The sequence below is a fragment of the Lampris incognitus genome, chromosome 11 (assembly GCF_029633865.1).
Source record: "Lampris incognitus isolate fLamInc1 chromosome 11, fLamInc1.hap2, whole genome shotgun sequence".
Classification (NCBI taxonomy): Eukaryota; Metazoa; Chordata; class Actinopteri; order Lampriformes; family Lampridae; genus Lampris; species Lampris incognitus.
In genome coordinates, this window is record NC_079221.1 from 56,228,204 (window position 1) to 56,242,481 (window position 14,278).

At 44.3% G+C, this 14,278-nt stretch overlaps 1 protein-coding gene across 1 annotated transcript in view; it reads right to left on the minus strand.

Annotated features, from left to right (window-relative positions):
- Positions 1-8,246: 8,246 nt before the first annotated feature.
- The window catches only part of abcb6b (ATP-binding cassette, sub-family B (MDR/TAP), member 6b), an 85,515-nt gene continuing 79,483 nt past the window's right edge, over positions 8,247-14,278 (minus strand). The window contains exons 18-19 of the mRNA XM_056288966.1: positions 13,160-13,228; positions 8,247-8,605 (exon numbers count right to left, since the gene is read on the minus strand). Coding sequence (XP_056144941.1) covers positions 8,509-8,605; positions 13,160-13,228 — 166 coding nt within the window. The 3' untranslated portion in view covers positions 8,247-8,508. The remainder of the gene's footprint in view (positions 8,606-13,159; positions 13,229-14,278) is intronic.

Below are 14,278 nucleotides of genomic sequence, written 5' to 3' on the forward strand. Positions count from 1 at the left end.
TTCATCCTCTTCATAGCTGCCCTCACTTCCTCCTTGCTAATCCACTGCACTTCCTGATTCACTATCCCTACATCATCTGACCTTCTCTCTCTCTCATTTTTTTCATTCATCAGCCCCTGAAAGTACTCCTTCCATCTTCTCAACACACTCTCCTCACTTGTCAGCACATTTCCATTGCTATCTTTCATCACCCTAACTTGCTGCACATCCTTCCCAGCTCGGTCCCTCTGTATAGCCAATCAGTACAAGTCCTTTTCTCCTTCCTTAGTGTCCAATCTCTCGCCGTATACCTTTTCCTTTGCCTTCGCCACCTCTCTCTTTGCTTTACGCCACATCTCCTTGTACTCCTGTCTACTTTGTTCATCTCTCTGACTATCCCACTTCTTCTTCACCAAGCTCTTCCTCTGTATACTTTCCTGTATTTCCTCACTCTACCACTAAGTCTCCTTGTCTTCCTTCCTCTGTCCTGATGACACACCAAGTACCTTCTTAGCTGTCTCCCTATTTCTGCAGTGGTTGCCCAGCCATCTGGCAACTCTTCACTACCACCCAGTGCCTGTTTTACCTCCTCCCTGAACTCCACACAACAGTCTTCCTTCTTCAACTTCCACCATTTGATCCTCTCGAGACCAGTACATACCACCATCCGATGCTGCCTAGCTACATTCTCCCCTGTCACCACCTTGCAGTCTCCAATCCCTTTCAGATCGCGCCTTCTACATAAGATATAGTCCACCTGTGTGCCCTTTCCTCCACTCTTTTACATCACCGTGTTCCTCCCTCTTCCTGAAATATGTATTCACCACAGCCATTTCCATCCTTTTCTCAAACTCCACCACCATTGGTCCTTCCACATTTTTCTCTTTGACACCATACCTGCCCATCATCTCCTCATCACCCCTGTTCCCTTCACCAACATGCCCATTGAAGTCTACTCAAATCACCAATCTCACCTCCTTGGGTACCCTCTACACCACGTCGTCCAACTCACTCCAGAATTCTTCTTTCTTTTCCATCTCACACCCCAACTTGTGGGGCATATGTGCTGATAACATTCAGCAATACACCTTCGATTTCCAGCTTCATACTCATCACTCTGTCTGACACTCTCTTCACCTCCAGCACATTCTTCCTTCAGAATTACCCCTACCCCATTTCTCCTCCCATCCACACCATGGTAGAAGAGTTTGAACCCACCTCTGATGCTCCTGGCCTTACTCCCCTTCCATCTAGTCTCTTGCACACACAGTATACCTACCTTCATTCTCTCCATCATATCAGCCAGCTCTCTCCCTTCACCAGTCGTAGTGCCAACATCCACACTCCTACCCTTCCTCCTCTCCCGCCGCCTCTGGACATGCCTTCTCCCTCTCCTTCTCCTTCGCCCAACAGCATAGTTTCCACCGGCACCCTGCTGGCCAACAGTAGCGGTTCAATTCAATTCAATTTATTGTCGGTGGTGGTGTTGGTAACTCGGGCCTTGACCGATCCGGTATGGAAATCTGGTTTATGATCCACATATTTGATTTGGCAAAGGTTTTACACCGGATGCCCTTCCTGACACAACCCTCCCCATTTATCTGGGCTCGGGACCGGCACTAAGAATGCACTGGCTTGTGCATCCTCAGTGGCTGGTTTTACGGTTATTAGTTCAGTATTTAACTTTATAGTTTCTGATATTTACTCACCATGAGATTTAAACACAAAACAGTGTGTGTGTGTGTGTGTGTGTATGTGTGTGTGTGTGTGTGTGTGTGTGTGTTTATCTCGTGTCCCTACTTTGAACTCTGTTACTGTGGTGATGACAAGCCATCCCAAGGGAGTTTCCTCTCCATTATCTGTGTGTGTGTGTGTGTGTGTGTGTGTGTGTGTGTGTGTGTGTGTGTGTGTGTGAGGTCAGCTAAGGGACAGCCAATCCTCAAGATGTTCACTAACTGATGTGCAGGTCAGTGTGTGTGTTTCCAAGGTGAACACACACACACACACACACACACATACACACACATACTTTAACATTTCAGCATCTCTCTCTCTCTCTGTCTGTCTGTCTCTTTCTCTGTCTGTCTGTCTCTCTCTCTCTCTCTCATTCTCTGTCTGTCTGTCTGTCTGTCTGTCTGTCTGTCTGTCCCTCTGTCTGTCTCTCTCTCTCTCATTCTGTCTGTCTGTATCTCACTCTCTGTCTGTCTGTCTGTCTGTCTCTGTCTCTCTGTCCCTCTCTCTCTCTCTCTCTGTCTCTGTCGGTCTCTATTCTCTCGATATGTGTCCTTATTCGTCGTCTTGGTGGGTGGGGAGAGGCTACACTACGAGTCCAGAAGTGACTCACGGGATAATTTAGTCATGAGACACATGCACAGAATCTGACTTTTAACGGAGGAGAGAGAGGGAGGAACGTAGGGAGACAGTAGAAGAGATAGTTAGGTGGATAGAGAGAGACAGACTGAGAGAGCGAGAGAGAGAAGCTTGATTGGTTGATTGGTTGTCAAGAGATCATAATTAATATATGAAGCAGTGAGACGGCCCTCACAGTTACAGACTGGCAATGACATTTTAATGAGGGCACGTGTGTGTGTGTGAGAGAGAGAGAGAGAGAGAGAGAGAGAGAGAGAGAGAGAGAGAGAGAGAGAGAGAGAGAGAGAGAGCTCTACCATGGAACGATGCTACCCTTACCAAGTGCTTTACAGTAGACCAGCACCATGTTAGTCCATGTCAGCATCATCAGACATGTTAGTCCATGTCAGCATCATCAGACAGGTTAGTCCATGTCGGCATCATCAGACAGGTTAGTCCATCTCGGCATCATCAGACATGTTAGTCCATATCAGCATCATCAGACATGTTATTCCATGTCGGCATCATCAGACAGGTTAGTCCATGTCGGCATCATCAGACATGTTAGTCCATGTCGGCATCATCAGACATGTTAGTCCATGTCGGCATCATCAGACATGTTAGTCCATGTCGGCATCATCAGACATGTTAGTCCATATCTGCATCATCAGACATGTTAGTCCATGTCAGCATCATCAGACAGGTTAGTCCATGTCGGCATCATCAGACATGTTAATCCATGTCGGCATCATCAGACGTTAGTCCGTCTCGGCATCATCAGACATGTTAGTCCATGTCAGCATCAGCAGACATGTTAGTCCATGTCAGCATCATCAGACATGTTAATCCGTCTCGGCATCATCAGACAGGTTAGTCCATGTCGGCATCATCAAACATGTTAGTCCATGTCGGCATCATCAGACATGTTAGTCCATATCGGCATCATCAGACATATTAGTCCATGTCGGCATCATCAGACATGTTAGTCCATCTCGGCATCGTCAGACATGTTAGTCCATGTCGGCATCATCAGACATGTTAGTCCATGTCGGCATCATCAGACATGTTAGTCCATCTCGGCATCATCAGACATGTTAGTCCGTCTCGGCATCATCAGACATGTTAGTCCATGTCAACATCATCAGACATGTCAGTCCGTCTCAGCATCATCAGACAGGTTAGTCCATCTCGGCATCATCAGACATGTTAGTCCATGTCAGCATCATCAGACAGGTTAGTCCGTCTCGGCATCATCAGACATGTTAGTCCGTCTCGGCATCATCAGACAGGTTAGTCCGTCTCGGCATCATCAGACATGTTAGTCCATGTCGGCATCATCAGACAGGTTAGTCCATCTCGGCATCATCAGACAGGTTAGTCCATCTCGGCATCATCAGACAGGTTAGTCCATCTCGGCATCATCAGACATGTTAGTCCATGTCGGCATCATCAGACAGGTTAGTCCATGTCGGCATCATCAGACAGGTTAGACCATGTCAGCATCATCAGACATATTAGTCCATGTCAGCATCATCACACATATTAGTCCATGTCGGCATCATCAGACATGTTAGTCCATCTCGGCATCATCAGACATGTTAGTCCGTCTCGGCATCATCACACATATTAGTCCATGTCGGCATCATCAGACAGGTTAGTCCATGTCGGCATCATCAGACAGGTTAGTCCGTCTCGGCATCATCAGACATGTTAGTCCGTCTCGGCATCATCAGACATGTTAGTCCGTCTCGGCATCATCAGACATGTTAGTCCGTCTCGGCATCATCAGACATGTTAGTCCATGTCGGCATCATCAGACATGTTAGTCCATCTCGGCATCATCAGACATGTTAGTCCGTCTCGGCATCATCAGACATGTTAGTCCATCTCGGCATCATCAGACATGTTAGTCCATGTCGGCATCATCAGACAGGTTAGTCCATGTCAGCATCATCACACATATTAGTCCATGTCGGCATCATCAGACATATTAGTCCATGTCAGCATCATCAGACATATTAGTCCATCTCGGCATCATCAGACATGTTAGTCCATGTCGGCATCATCAGACATGTTAGTCCATCTCGGCATCATCAGACAGGTCTATGTCTCCATTCTCTGCTGCTCACTTCAGGAGTTCTCTGGGTAAAACGAATCTTTGGTTTGTTTTGGTTCGGGTAGTCTGTTTGACTCTCCTTCATGTATTGATAGTGTATTGATAGTGTATTGATTGTATATTGATTGTATATTGTACAGTGGAGCCTTGTTCATCAAATAGAAAACTCAGAAAAATGTGCAGTGTTATGTACAGCCGTCATTTAACTTGTGTGTGTTTTAGCTGCATGTAAGAAGTCATCTAATCAATGAGATGTATTTCCTGATCAATAAAGTGAATGAATTAGATGTTCACGTCATTGGGCTCATAGTTCATTCTGAACTGGGAGGTGTGTGTGTGTGTGTGTGTGTGGGAGGGGGTGTTTGTGTGGACAGAGCAGGTCAGCACCACCGTAACCACACCAAACACACCAGTGTGATGTTCTTAGAAAGTCCACCTGACTTGTGTTTAATCTGCTTAACATGTGGAGCAGCTGGACACAAGGACGTCCAGTCCAAACAGCACGCTGCAGTTATCCAACCAATGGTTTCCAGACTTCAGCTGAAGGGAAAGAGACCCCGACATGCAGGAAGATGACATGTCGTCCACTTCCTCTTCTAAATTTGTTCTCATTAAACTGTTAAATGAAGGAGTATTGTTCTACTACATGACATGTTGACTATGTTCTTTTTCCCCCCCTTTTTTCTCCCCAATTGTATCCTGCAAATTACCCCACTCTTCCAAGCCGTCCCAGTCTCTGCTCCACCCCCTCTGCTGATCCGGGGAGGTCTGCAAACTACCACATGTCTCATCCGATACATGTGGAGTCGCCAGCCGCTTCTTTTCACCTGACAGTGAGGAGTTTCACCAGGGGGACGTAGCGTGTGGGAGGAACACGCTATTCCCCCAGCCCCCCCCCCCCCCCCGAACAGGCGCCCCGACCAACCAGAGGAGGCGCTAGTGCAGCGACCAGGACACATACCCACATCCGGCTTCCCAGCCACAGCCAATCGACTCATAACTGTAGTCCACTGACTTCCGGTTTCTACTGCAGCGGTCATACCAGTTTCCTGCAGATCTTCACCGACATCCTCTCTTTCACTCGGTGGAAAACGCAAGCTGTGACATTTTATTTGATTGGCTTTAATTTGGTTTAATCTAATCTTGCCTTTAGCTGTAATTACCTCATTTACAGTAATATAAGTTAGGGCTAATGTAGCCTAAGCTTAGTTGAGTATTTATCTTATTTTGATATATAACTACTAGAACTTGCAGCTAATAACAGTATTTTGACCTATTTCCGTTTTATAGCCTTATTTAAACTTAAATCACCACAAGTGACAATTCAACAAACAAAAGATATCAACTCTTAAACTTGTACACTTATTAATAGCCATTCACCTTTAAATGCACTATATTACTAGGTTTGCCTTACTCGTAGTACTGCTCATTTTTTCAGTAAATATTTACAACATACCCATAAGTAAACACAATATCAACACAGTATCAATATCAACGAACTTCAGTAAACTTCAGTTAGAACAGGTAAATAAACAACATTAACTTGGTATTTGAAATGTAAAACGTGTCCCAGTCTCTTGCGCAGAAGACACAAAATGTCTTGGCTGCAGCTTAATTCCCGCTAAGGCACCTGCATCGTCCCGCGGGGGCTGCGTCTCGCGCTGATGGCTGCGGCGACGTCCCGTCCCATGCGGCAGGTCGCTCATCTCCGGCGCCGTCTTCCTCCCCCACCCATGCGGAGCAGTCGAGTGCTCACTACAGCTCCCTCCGGGAAGACACGAGGCACAAGACCATGGCCGGGAAACGGGGCTTTATTCCTCTGTCGGACCAACCCCTGAGAACGAAAAGGGAAAATACAACTGTAGCTCCCCTAGCATCGGGTTTGGGTTCCTACCTTTGCTCACATTTAGCAGGCTTTCACCGGGGCGGAACTGATCTTCATGACATGTGTTACCAGGGGACTGATTCATGTAAACACAGTTTTTTACGGGTTTGTCCAACCAAGACAATAAAGCCCAGTATTCTAGACCGAGAACACGTGCCTCGTCGTGTCCATTGCTAGAGGAGCTACAGAAAAAAACTGCGTACAAAGGAAAAGCTATGAATGTTAACGTTACAGCATGTGTTTTATACACAATCTACTACTACTATTTTCGGCTACTCCCGTTAGGGGGCGCCACAGCGGATCATCCGTTTCCATCTCTTCCTGTCTTCTGCGTCTTCCTCTGTCACACCAGCCACCTGCATGTCCTCCCTCCCCACATCCATAAACCTCCACTTTGGCCTTCCTCTTCTCCTCTTCCCTGGCAGCTCCATATTCAGCATGTGTTTTGTACACAATACTGTAGCGAATTCGGGGGACAACGCAACCACAGGAACTGCCGCGGCCGGGAAGCGAACCCGCATCGCCCGCACCGCAGGAGACATCGCTAACCGCTCGACTAAAGGGTCAGACCCGCCCGCCAGCGGCCAGCGTGTCTAATTATCCATGCACGTTACAATAGCATACAGCCGGACGCTAGCTATCATTAGCTGTTAAGCTAGTCAACGCAGTCGACATTACTGTCAAACGTAAACAACGCACATACCTCGTAGGCTGCCTATGACACCAGAGGGGCTAGTAGGTCCTGTTTTGCTTGTGAGCTACCCTGTTCTCTCTTCTTCACAATTCCATCATGAAATAATAAATCTCTTAATATTTATTTGCGCTTGAAATATGACCTCGTTTTTCGCGCTCCTCCGCGTGTTCACATTAATCCATCCCCTGGTAACACGCGCCGTGAGGGTTGGTTCCGCCCCGGTGAAAGCCTCCTAACTGTGACGTAAGGCGGGAACCGCAAGCCAGCGCTGTGCTCAGCTGACGCGAAGCAGTTACAACAAGAAATGAAATGTGTGTATTCACAATTCTCATATGTAAATGATACATTAAATATGTCATAGAAAAACACAACGAAACCAAGTTAAACTCAAACATACCTGGCCGGCTGCTCGCGATTTAAGAGGGGCTAAATCCTGCTTGCTTCGCCCTTGCTCTTGCCTGAGGTCTCGCGAGGGTTATTTTGGCGCCTTTTGCTGGAAAGGTGTTTCGTTTTATTAATTACGTGCGGAACACTGGACCGGCAGAAATCAGTTCCGCCTCCAGGACTGCTTTAATATGGGTAGGAACCAAAAACTAGCCCAAAAGGTGCCAAACTAGAAACCCAGCTGACCATGTGAGGCAGTTACAGCCGCTGCAGTAGAAACCGGAAGTCAGCGGACTACAGTTACGCACAGAGCGATTGTCTCTGTAGGGACGCCCGACCAAACCGGAGGCAACACAGGGACTCGAACCCGTGATCCCCGTGTTAATATTTTTTAAGTAAAAGTTATTTGATGGGTTTGAGTTTATTTTGGTGTTGTTATTGTCATTCACGTGTGTGGACTGTGTTAAGTCCAGGTTCCAGTGTTGGACAACTGTTAGTTGGACAGCTGTTAGTTTCAAACACAACAACCCTCCATTACAACAAACTCAATAAAAACACGTGCAGATGTCTGCTTGACTCCAACAGCAACAATTATGCAGCCTTTTTCTCTGGCCGGACTTAAACCTGTGTCAGCAGATGTACATATGAAGACAGACACACACTTGTGTCCATACAGGAGACATGTTTATTTATCGCCTTATGTGTTATGGAAGATGACTCTGTAAGCTGTCTGTAGTAGATCAGTGTCTACATGAATGAATAAATGAATAAAGAAACAGACACAAAGGCCAGAGCAGAACAGACATGTTTCATCACTTTTTATTTCAATGTCTCTTTGTTCACAGACTGTCCAAGTGTCCAACGAGTTGATGTCTGTCACACCTCCGTCCATCATGTCTGTAGAGAACACACACCTCTCTGTCTGTCTCTTGCCTGCCTGTCTGTCAGTCAGTCAGTCTGTCTGTCTGTCAGTCATTTGGTGTCTGTCTGTCATCTGTCTGTCTGTCATGTCTGTCTGTCAGTCAGTTAGTCTGCCTGCCTGCCTGCCTGTCTTGTCTGTCTGTCTGCCAGTCATTCAGTGTCTGTCTGTCTGTCAGTCAGTCAGTCTATGTGTCTGTCTTTGTGGCTCTCCAGCTTCTCTTGCTGCTTCTGCCACATGGCAGCATAGAGACCTTCCTGGATCAGAAGCTCCTCGTGCCTACAGACACAGAGACAGAAAGACTCAAACTCGGTAAACAAGACAAAGGAGAGAAGATAACATGAGGGGGAAGAGAAGAAGAGAAGCAAATGAATGACCAGGGAGACATGAATGACAGATAGAGGACGGACTGTGGCAAGAGAATGAAACAGATACATAGATGGATAAGATAGAAAGAAAGACTCAGTTAGAGGGAGAGCATATATATATATATCTATATATCTATATATATATATATAGATATATATAGATATATATATCTATATATATCCCAGTGTTAGGTGTGATGGGGGTTATATTTGCCTTTTTCCCTCTTCCTTTTCTTACATACTTGGACTGGTTTTCATGAGGAACGATTGGAGATGTGCTTAAGCAGTGTCTGTAAGAGGACGTCACTGTGAGGTGCAGGTGCGTCCCCTGGAGTTAATTAATGGCGGCAGTTTGCATACATACGCCTCAGGGTACGCCATTTTGAACACGCTATCCAGGACACTACAGGTTCACACCTTTCCAGCTCAACACCATCAACTTAAACTGCACTAATCTACCAAGATGGAGTCCGCCGCTTACGGGAGCTGAGACCCATATGGCCGAGGCCTTGTCGGAGGAACCTTCTAACTGCTAGCCTGCTACCTCAGTAAGCTAGCCCACCTCCCGGCTATTTCTCTAGTCTTGGAAATCAGTCCTTCTTTCTTGTTTCTTCCCTCGTTTTCATCTTTTCTACACACTCCAGTTTAGGACTAGTATTGCATGCTTAACCCTTAACCTCTAGTCCTGCCTAGTCCGTAACACCCAGCCACTTGGTTCAATTCAATTTATTGTCATTAAAAACAATGTGCAGGCACGTGTTAAAAATGAAATGAGGGAAAAATGGTTATGCCTTTCAGTGTACACTTTCCTAGCTAGCATTCTACACCCTGCTATTAAGTGCTGGACTGTCTCAGGGCATCTCTGCACAGCCTGCATCTTGGGTCTTGTCTGGTGTGGTAGACCCCTGTCTCAACCGATCTGGTCCTGAGTGGCGGTTCTTGTGCTGCTATGATCAAAGCCTCTGTGCTGTCCTTCAGTCCAGCCTTTTCTAGCCGCTGGTCGGATTTCTCAATATCAGCCAAGACTTCTATCTGTCAATGGTAGGTCCCACAGAGGAGTTTAGTCCTCCATGATACCTCCTCTTCTTCTTCCTCTCCACTCTCTGTGTTCTGCTGCCTGAGGTACTCACTCAGCAGTTCGTCCTGGTGGTCCGATTGGTTGTTTTGTCTGAATCCTTATTAAAGTCCCACTGAAACGGCATTTCGAGAGTACGTGACTTCCGTATCATGACGTATTTCCGAGTGAAACAGGATAGACAGGCGGGACAGACGGTGGGGACGAATTTGATTTGAACGTTGAAAAATGGGTGTGTTGCTAGCCACCTAGGCTAGCAATGAATCTCAGCTCTGTTCCGGTACAAGCTGAAGATTGGCTGACGGGTGTATATCATGATATTATTGGTTGGTTCAAGTCTACATCAGCACACATCATATTTTGTTTAAAGGAAGAAAACATGATTGGATTTTGATATAAAAACACGAAGAAATGAATGCGTTGTATTTTTTTTCCCTGGCATATATTGTCAAATTGCTGCACAACAAGACCGGGGATGGGATATAAAAAGGCATTTTTAACTTCATCTGGACTTTGTAATGTTATATAATATGTAAATAATAGTCTCACGATCGGCTGTGCAGCTTTACTCTGTCTCATCATGTTACAACCAATTTCACGACAGCCATCAATCATCAGTCAATCCAACGGCTTTACGACAGCTACTGTTGTCAGTAGTCTTTAAACTGAAGAGTCTGGTACAAGTCTCTCTGCTGTTTCTACCTGTGGAAAATCAACCTAATAAATGATTCTTTTAAATCCAAACCTCCAGATCTTACTGTACAGATTAACCGCAGACGCACCAGGGAAACATTTGCACACAAGTCTACTTTGGTCTCGGCAGCCATGTTGGCTCCAAAGTTAGGTGATATGCGGAGTGCTGTCAGTGTTACTATGGTGATGACCAACAGGAAATTTGCATAGTTACCACCAACACATAATTCCCTTTCCTACCTACACTTCTATATATGGCTTGTACGACTGTGTTCTGTTTTAATGACAATGATAATGACAATAACAATAATAACAATATAATATAATATAATAGCAATAATGATCATATAATAATAATAATAATATCATGAAAAGCATCACTGAACTTAGTCCAGAGCTGATGATGTAAAATGTGTCACATACTATAAAAGCAGAATGTGGGGAAATGTTTATGAACATCAAGTCAACATTTTAACCTACTGAGCAAGTTCAAGAAATGATTCTGCTGTTTTGTTTAAACCAGTTTAAAGTGAAAGTTGGGTTTGAATACATTGTCATGACATAATACGGTGTATTGGGTAAATGTGATTTTTTTTTTAAATAATACTGAAGAAAAAAAACCTGAAGTCTCTGAGAATAAAGTCAATATTTTACAACAAAAAAAACAAAACAAAATTCAGCAGTATGGAGTCAGACATTCACATGAGCAGTCTGAATAAATGGCACGCCACATGGCTTTAATGAAGGACTCCCACCGCACCTGCCTCTTCACAGTGTTACCATGGTGATGTCCATGTTCCATTAAGAGATGAGGTCATCCACGTCCAGTCAGATGTACGCTTTACTCACCCTGGACTTTCATCTGAGAACCATTCACAGCTTTTTTACCTCAGAACTGGGACTTTATTTTCAGAACTGTGACTTTATTCTCAGAACTGTGACTTTATTCTCAGAACTGGGACTTTATTCTCAGAGCTGGGACTTTATTCTCAGAACTGGGACTTCATTCTCAGAACTGTAACTTTATTCTCAGAACTGTAACTTTATTCTCAGAACTGTAACTTTACTCTCAGAACTGTGACTTTATTCTCAGAGCTGTAACTTTACTCTCAGAACTGGGGCTTTATTCTCAGAGCTGTGACTTTATTCTCAGAGCTGTGACTTTATTCTTAGAACTGTGACTTTATTCTCAGAGCTGTGACTTTATTCTCAGAACGGTGACTTTATTCTCAGAACTGTAACTTTATTCTCAGAACTGTGACTTTGTTCTCAGAAGAGTAACTTTATTCTCAGAACTGGGGCTTTATTCTCAGAGCTGTGACTTTATTCTCAGAGTTGTGACTTTATTCTCAGAACAGGGGTTTTATTCTCAGAACTGTGACTTTATTCTCAGAACTGTAACTTTATTCTCAGACCTGGGACTTTATACTCAGAACTGTGACTTTATTCTCAGAGCTGTGACTTTATTCTCAGAACTGTGACTTTATTCTCAGAGCTGTGACTTTATTCTCAGGACTGAGACTTTATTCTCAGAACTGTGACTTTATTCTCAGAATTTGAACTTTATTCTCAGAAATGTGACTTTGTTCTCTGAACTGGGGCTTTATTCTCAGAACTGTGACTTTATTCTCAGAGCTGTGACTTTATTCTTAGAACTGTGACTTTATTCTCAGACCTGGGACTTTATTCTCAGAACTGTGACTTTATTCTCAGAGCTGTGACTTTATTCTCAGAACTGGGACTTTATTCTCAGAACTTTAACTTTATTCTCAGAACTGTGACTTTGTTCTCAGAACTGTGACTTTATTCTCAGAGCTGTGACTTTATTCTCAGACTGTGACTTTATTCTCAGAGCTGTGACTTTATTCTCAGAACTTTAACTTTATTCTCAAAACTGAGACTTTATTCTCAGAGCTGTGACCTTATTCTCAGAACAGTGACTTTATTCTCAGAACTGTAACTTTATTCTCAGAACTGTGACTTTGTTCTCAGAAGAGTACTTTATTCTCAGAACTGGGACTTTATTCTCAGAGCTGTGACTTTATTCTCAGAACAGGGGCTTTATTCTCAGAACTGTGACTTTATTCTCAGAGCTGTGACTTTATTCTCAGAACAGTGACTTTATTCTCAGAACTGTAACTTTATTCTCAGAGCTGTGACTTTGTTCTCAGAAGAGTAACTTTATTCTCAGAACTGTGATTTTATTCTCAGAACTGGGACTTTATTCTCAGAGCTGTGACTTTATTCTCAGAACAGGGGCTTTATTCTCAGAACTGTGACTTTATTCTCAGAACTGTGATTTTATTCTCAGACCTGGGACTTTATACTCAGAACTGTGACTTTATTCTCAGAGCTGTGACTTTATTCTCAGAACTGTGACTTTACTCTCAGAGCTGTGACTTTGTTCTCAGAACTTTAACTTTATTCTCAGAACTGTGACTTTATTCTCAGAACTGTGACTTTATTCTCAGAACTTTAACTTTATTCTCAGAACCGTGACTTTATTCTCAGAGAGACCTTTCTTCTACCTGGCTGTAGAACTCAGCCAGAGTTTGCTGTGAGTGTCTAAACTCACCGTTTGTTGTCTTCTGTTATAAAGGCCAGCAGGGACAGCATCCGACAAACAACCATAAAGTTTGAATAAACTCCATCTGATCCCACAGTCAACCACTCATCATTCTGTTCCTCCCTCCTTACCTTCCTTTCTCAGCAATGTGTCCATCATGAAGCACCAGGATCTGATCTGCTCCCACGATAGACGACAACCTGACCGACATATGACACACATCACACCTCCATCTTATTACCACTGGTATAACATTATTATTATCATTATCTTTTTAAATAATATATTTATTGAGATTACCCCCCCAACAAAAAAGACACAATACAAAAAATATACAATACAAACAGCATCAAACATCAAGTCCCCCCCCCCCTTCAAAATGTCCATGATATGGGGGGGGCAAAAATAACGAAAATGTGTAATAGACATACTAACAGGTTAATGCATGCAGAATATAATTGTCTTACATAATGTTGCAGTGTACTTAGCCCTTCTGTGGCTTAGCCAAACTTAAGAGTAATTTGCAGAACCAAACAAAAGCCCTAGGCAACCGCCAGGGCCAGCAAATGCCCAGGACCACCTGGACCTAAAGAGGCAGAGAGCGCGACCACCCTACAAAGCCCAACCCTATAGAAATCCACAGGGATGAACCCAGTCCCATCCCCACAGATACCCCCAAAACCTGGCCTAAGAGAACAGCCGCGCCCCATGCCCCCAACAACCCCAGCCATCCCAAACCCTGCGAGCAGCCCCAGGGAGCACCCAAGACCCCCATAGAGCACTGAAGCATAGCTTCAAGCCTGACCATGGACATTAAAATTAAGAGAAGTTCTACTTTGTAAAAAGGTTACTAAGCCTTCCCAGCAATTATCAAAAGCAATGTTTGTTTTTTTCTTTTTTTAGATTAAACATAATATTTTCTGAAGGTAAGTATGATGGAAGCTCTTTAAGCCACAAAGATACACTAGGGGGCTTCTCACACTTCCCCAGCGAATGGCTATACATTTATTAGCTGCAATTAGGGCTAGTCGGAAAAAGCGAACGTTGCCCCTCATATTGAGTGCTAAAACTGTGAAGTCCCCCAGTGGTGTCAGTCTCGAACTGGTTGGGATCTGCAACCCCACAATCCTTTTTATGATGTTTAAGATGGATCGCCAGTATTGCTCCAGACATCTACATGGCCAGAACATATGTAAAAGAGTCCGTTTCAGTCTTACATCTAGGACAATATTTTGAGTAGTGTCCAGTAA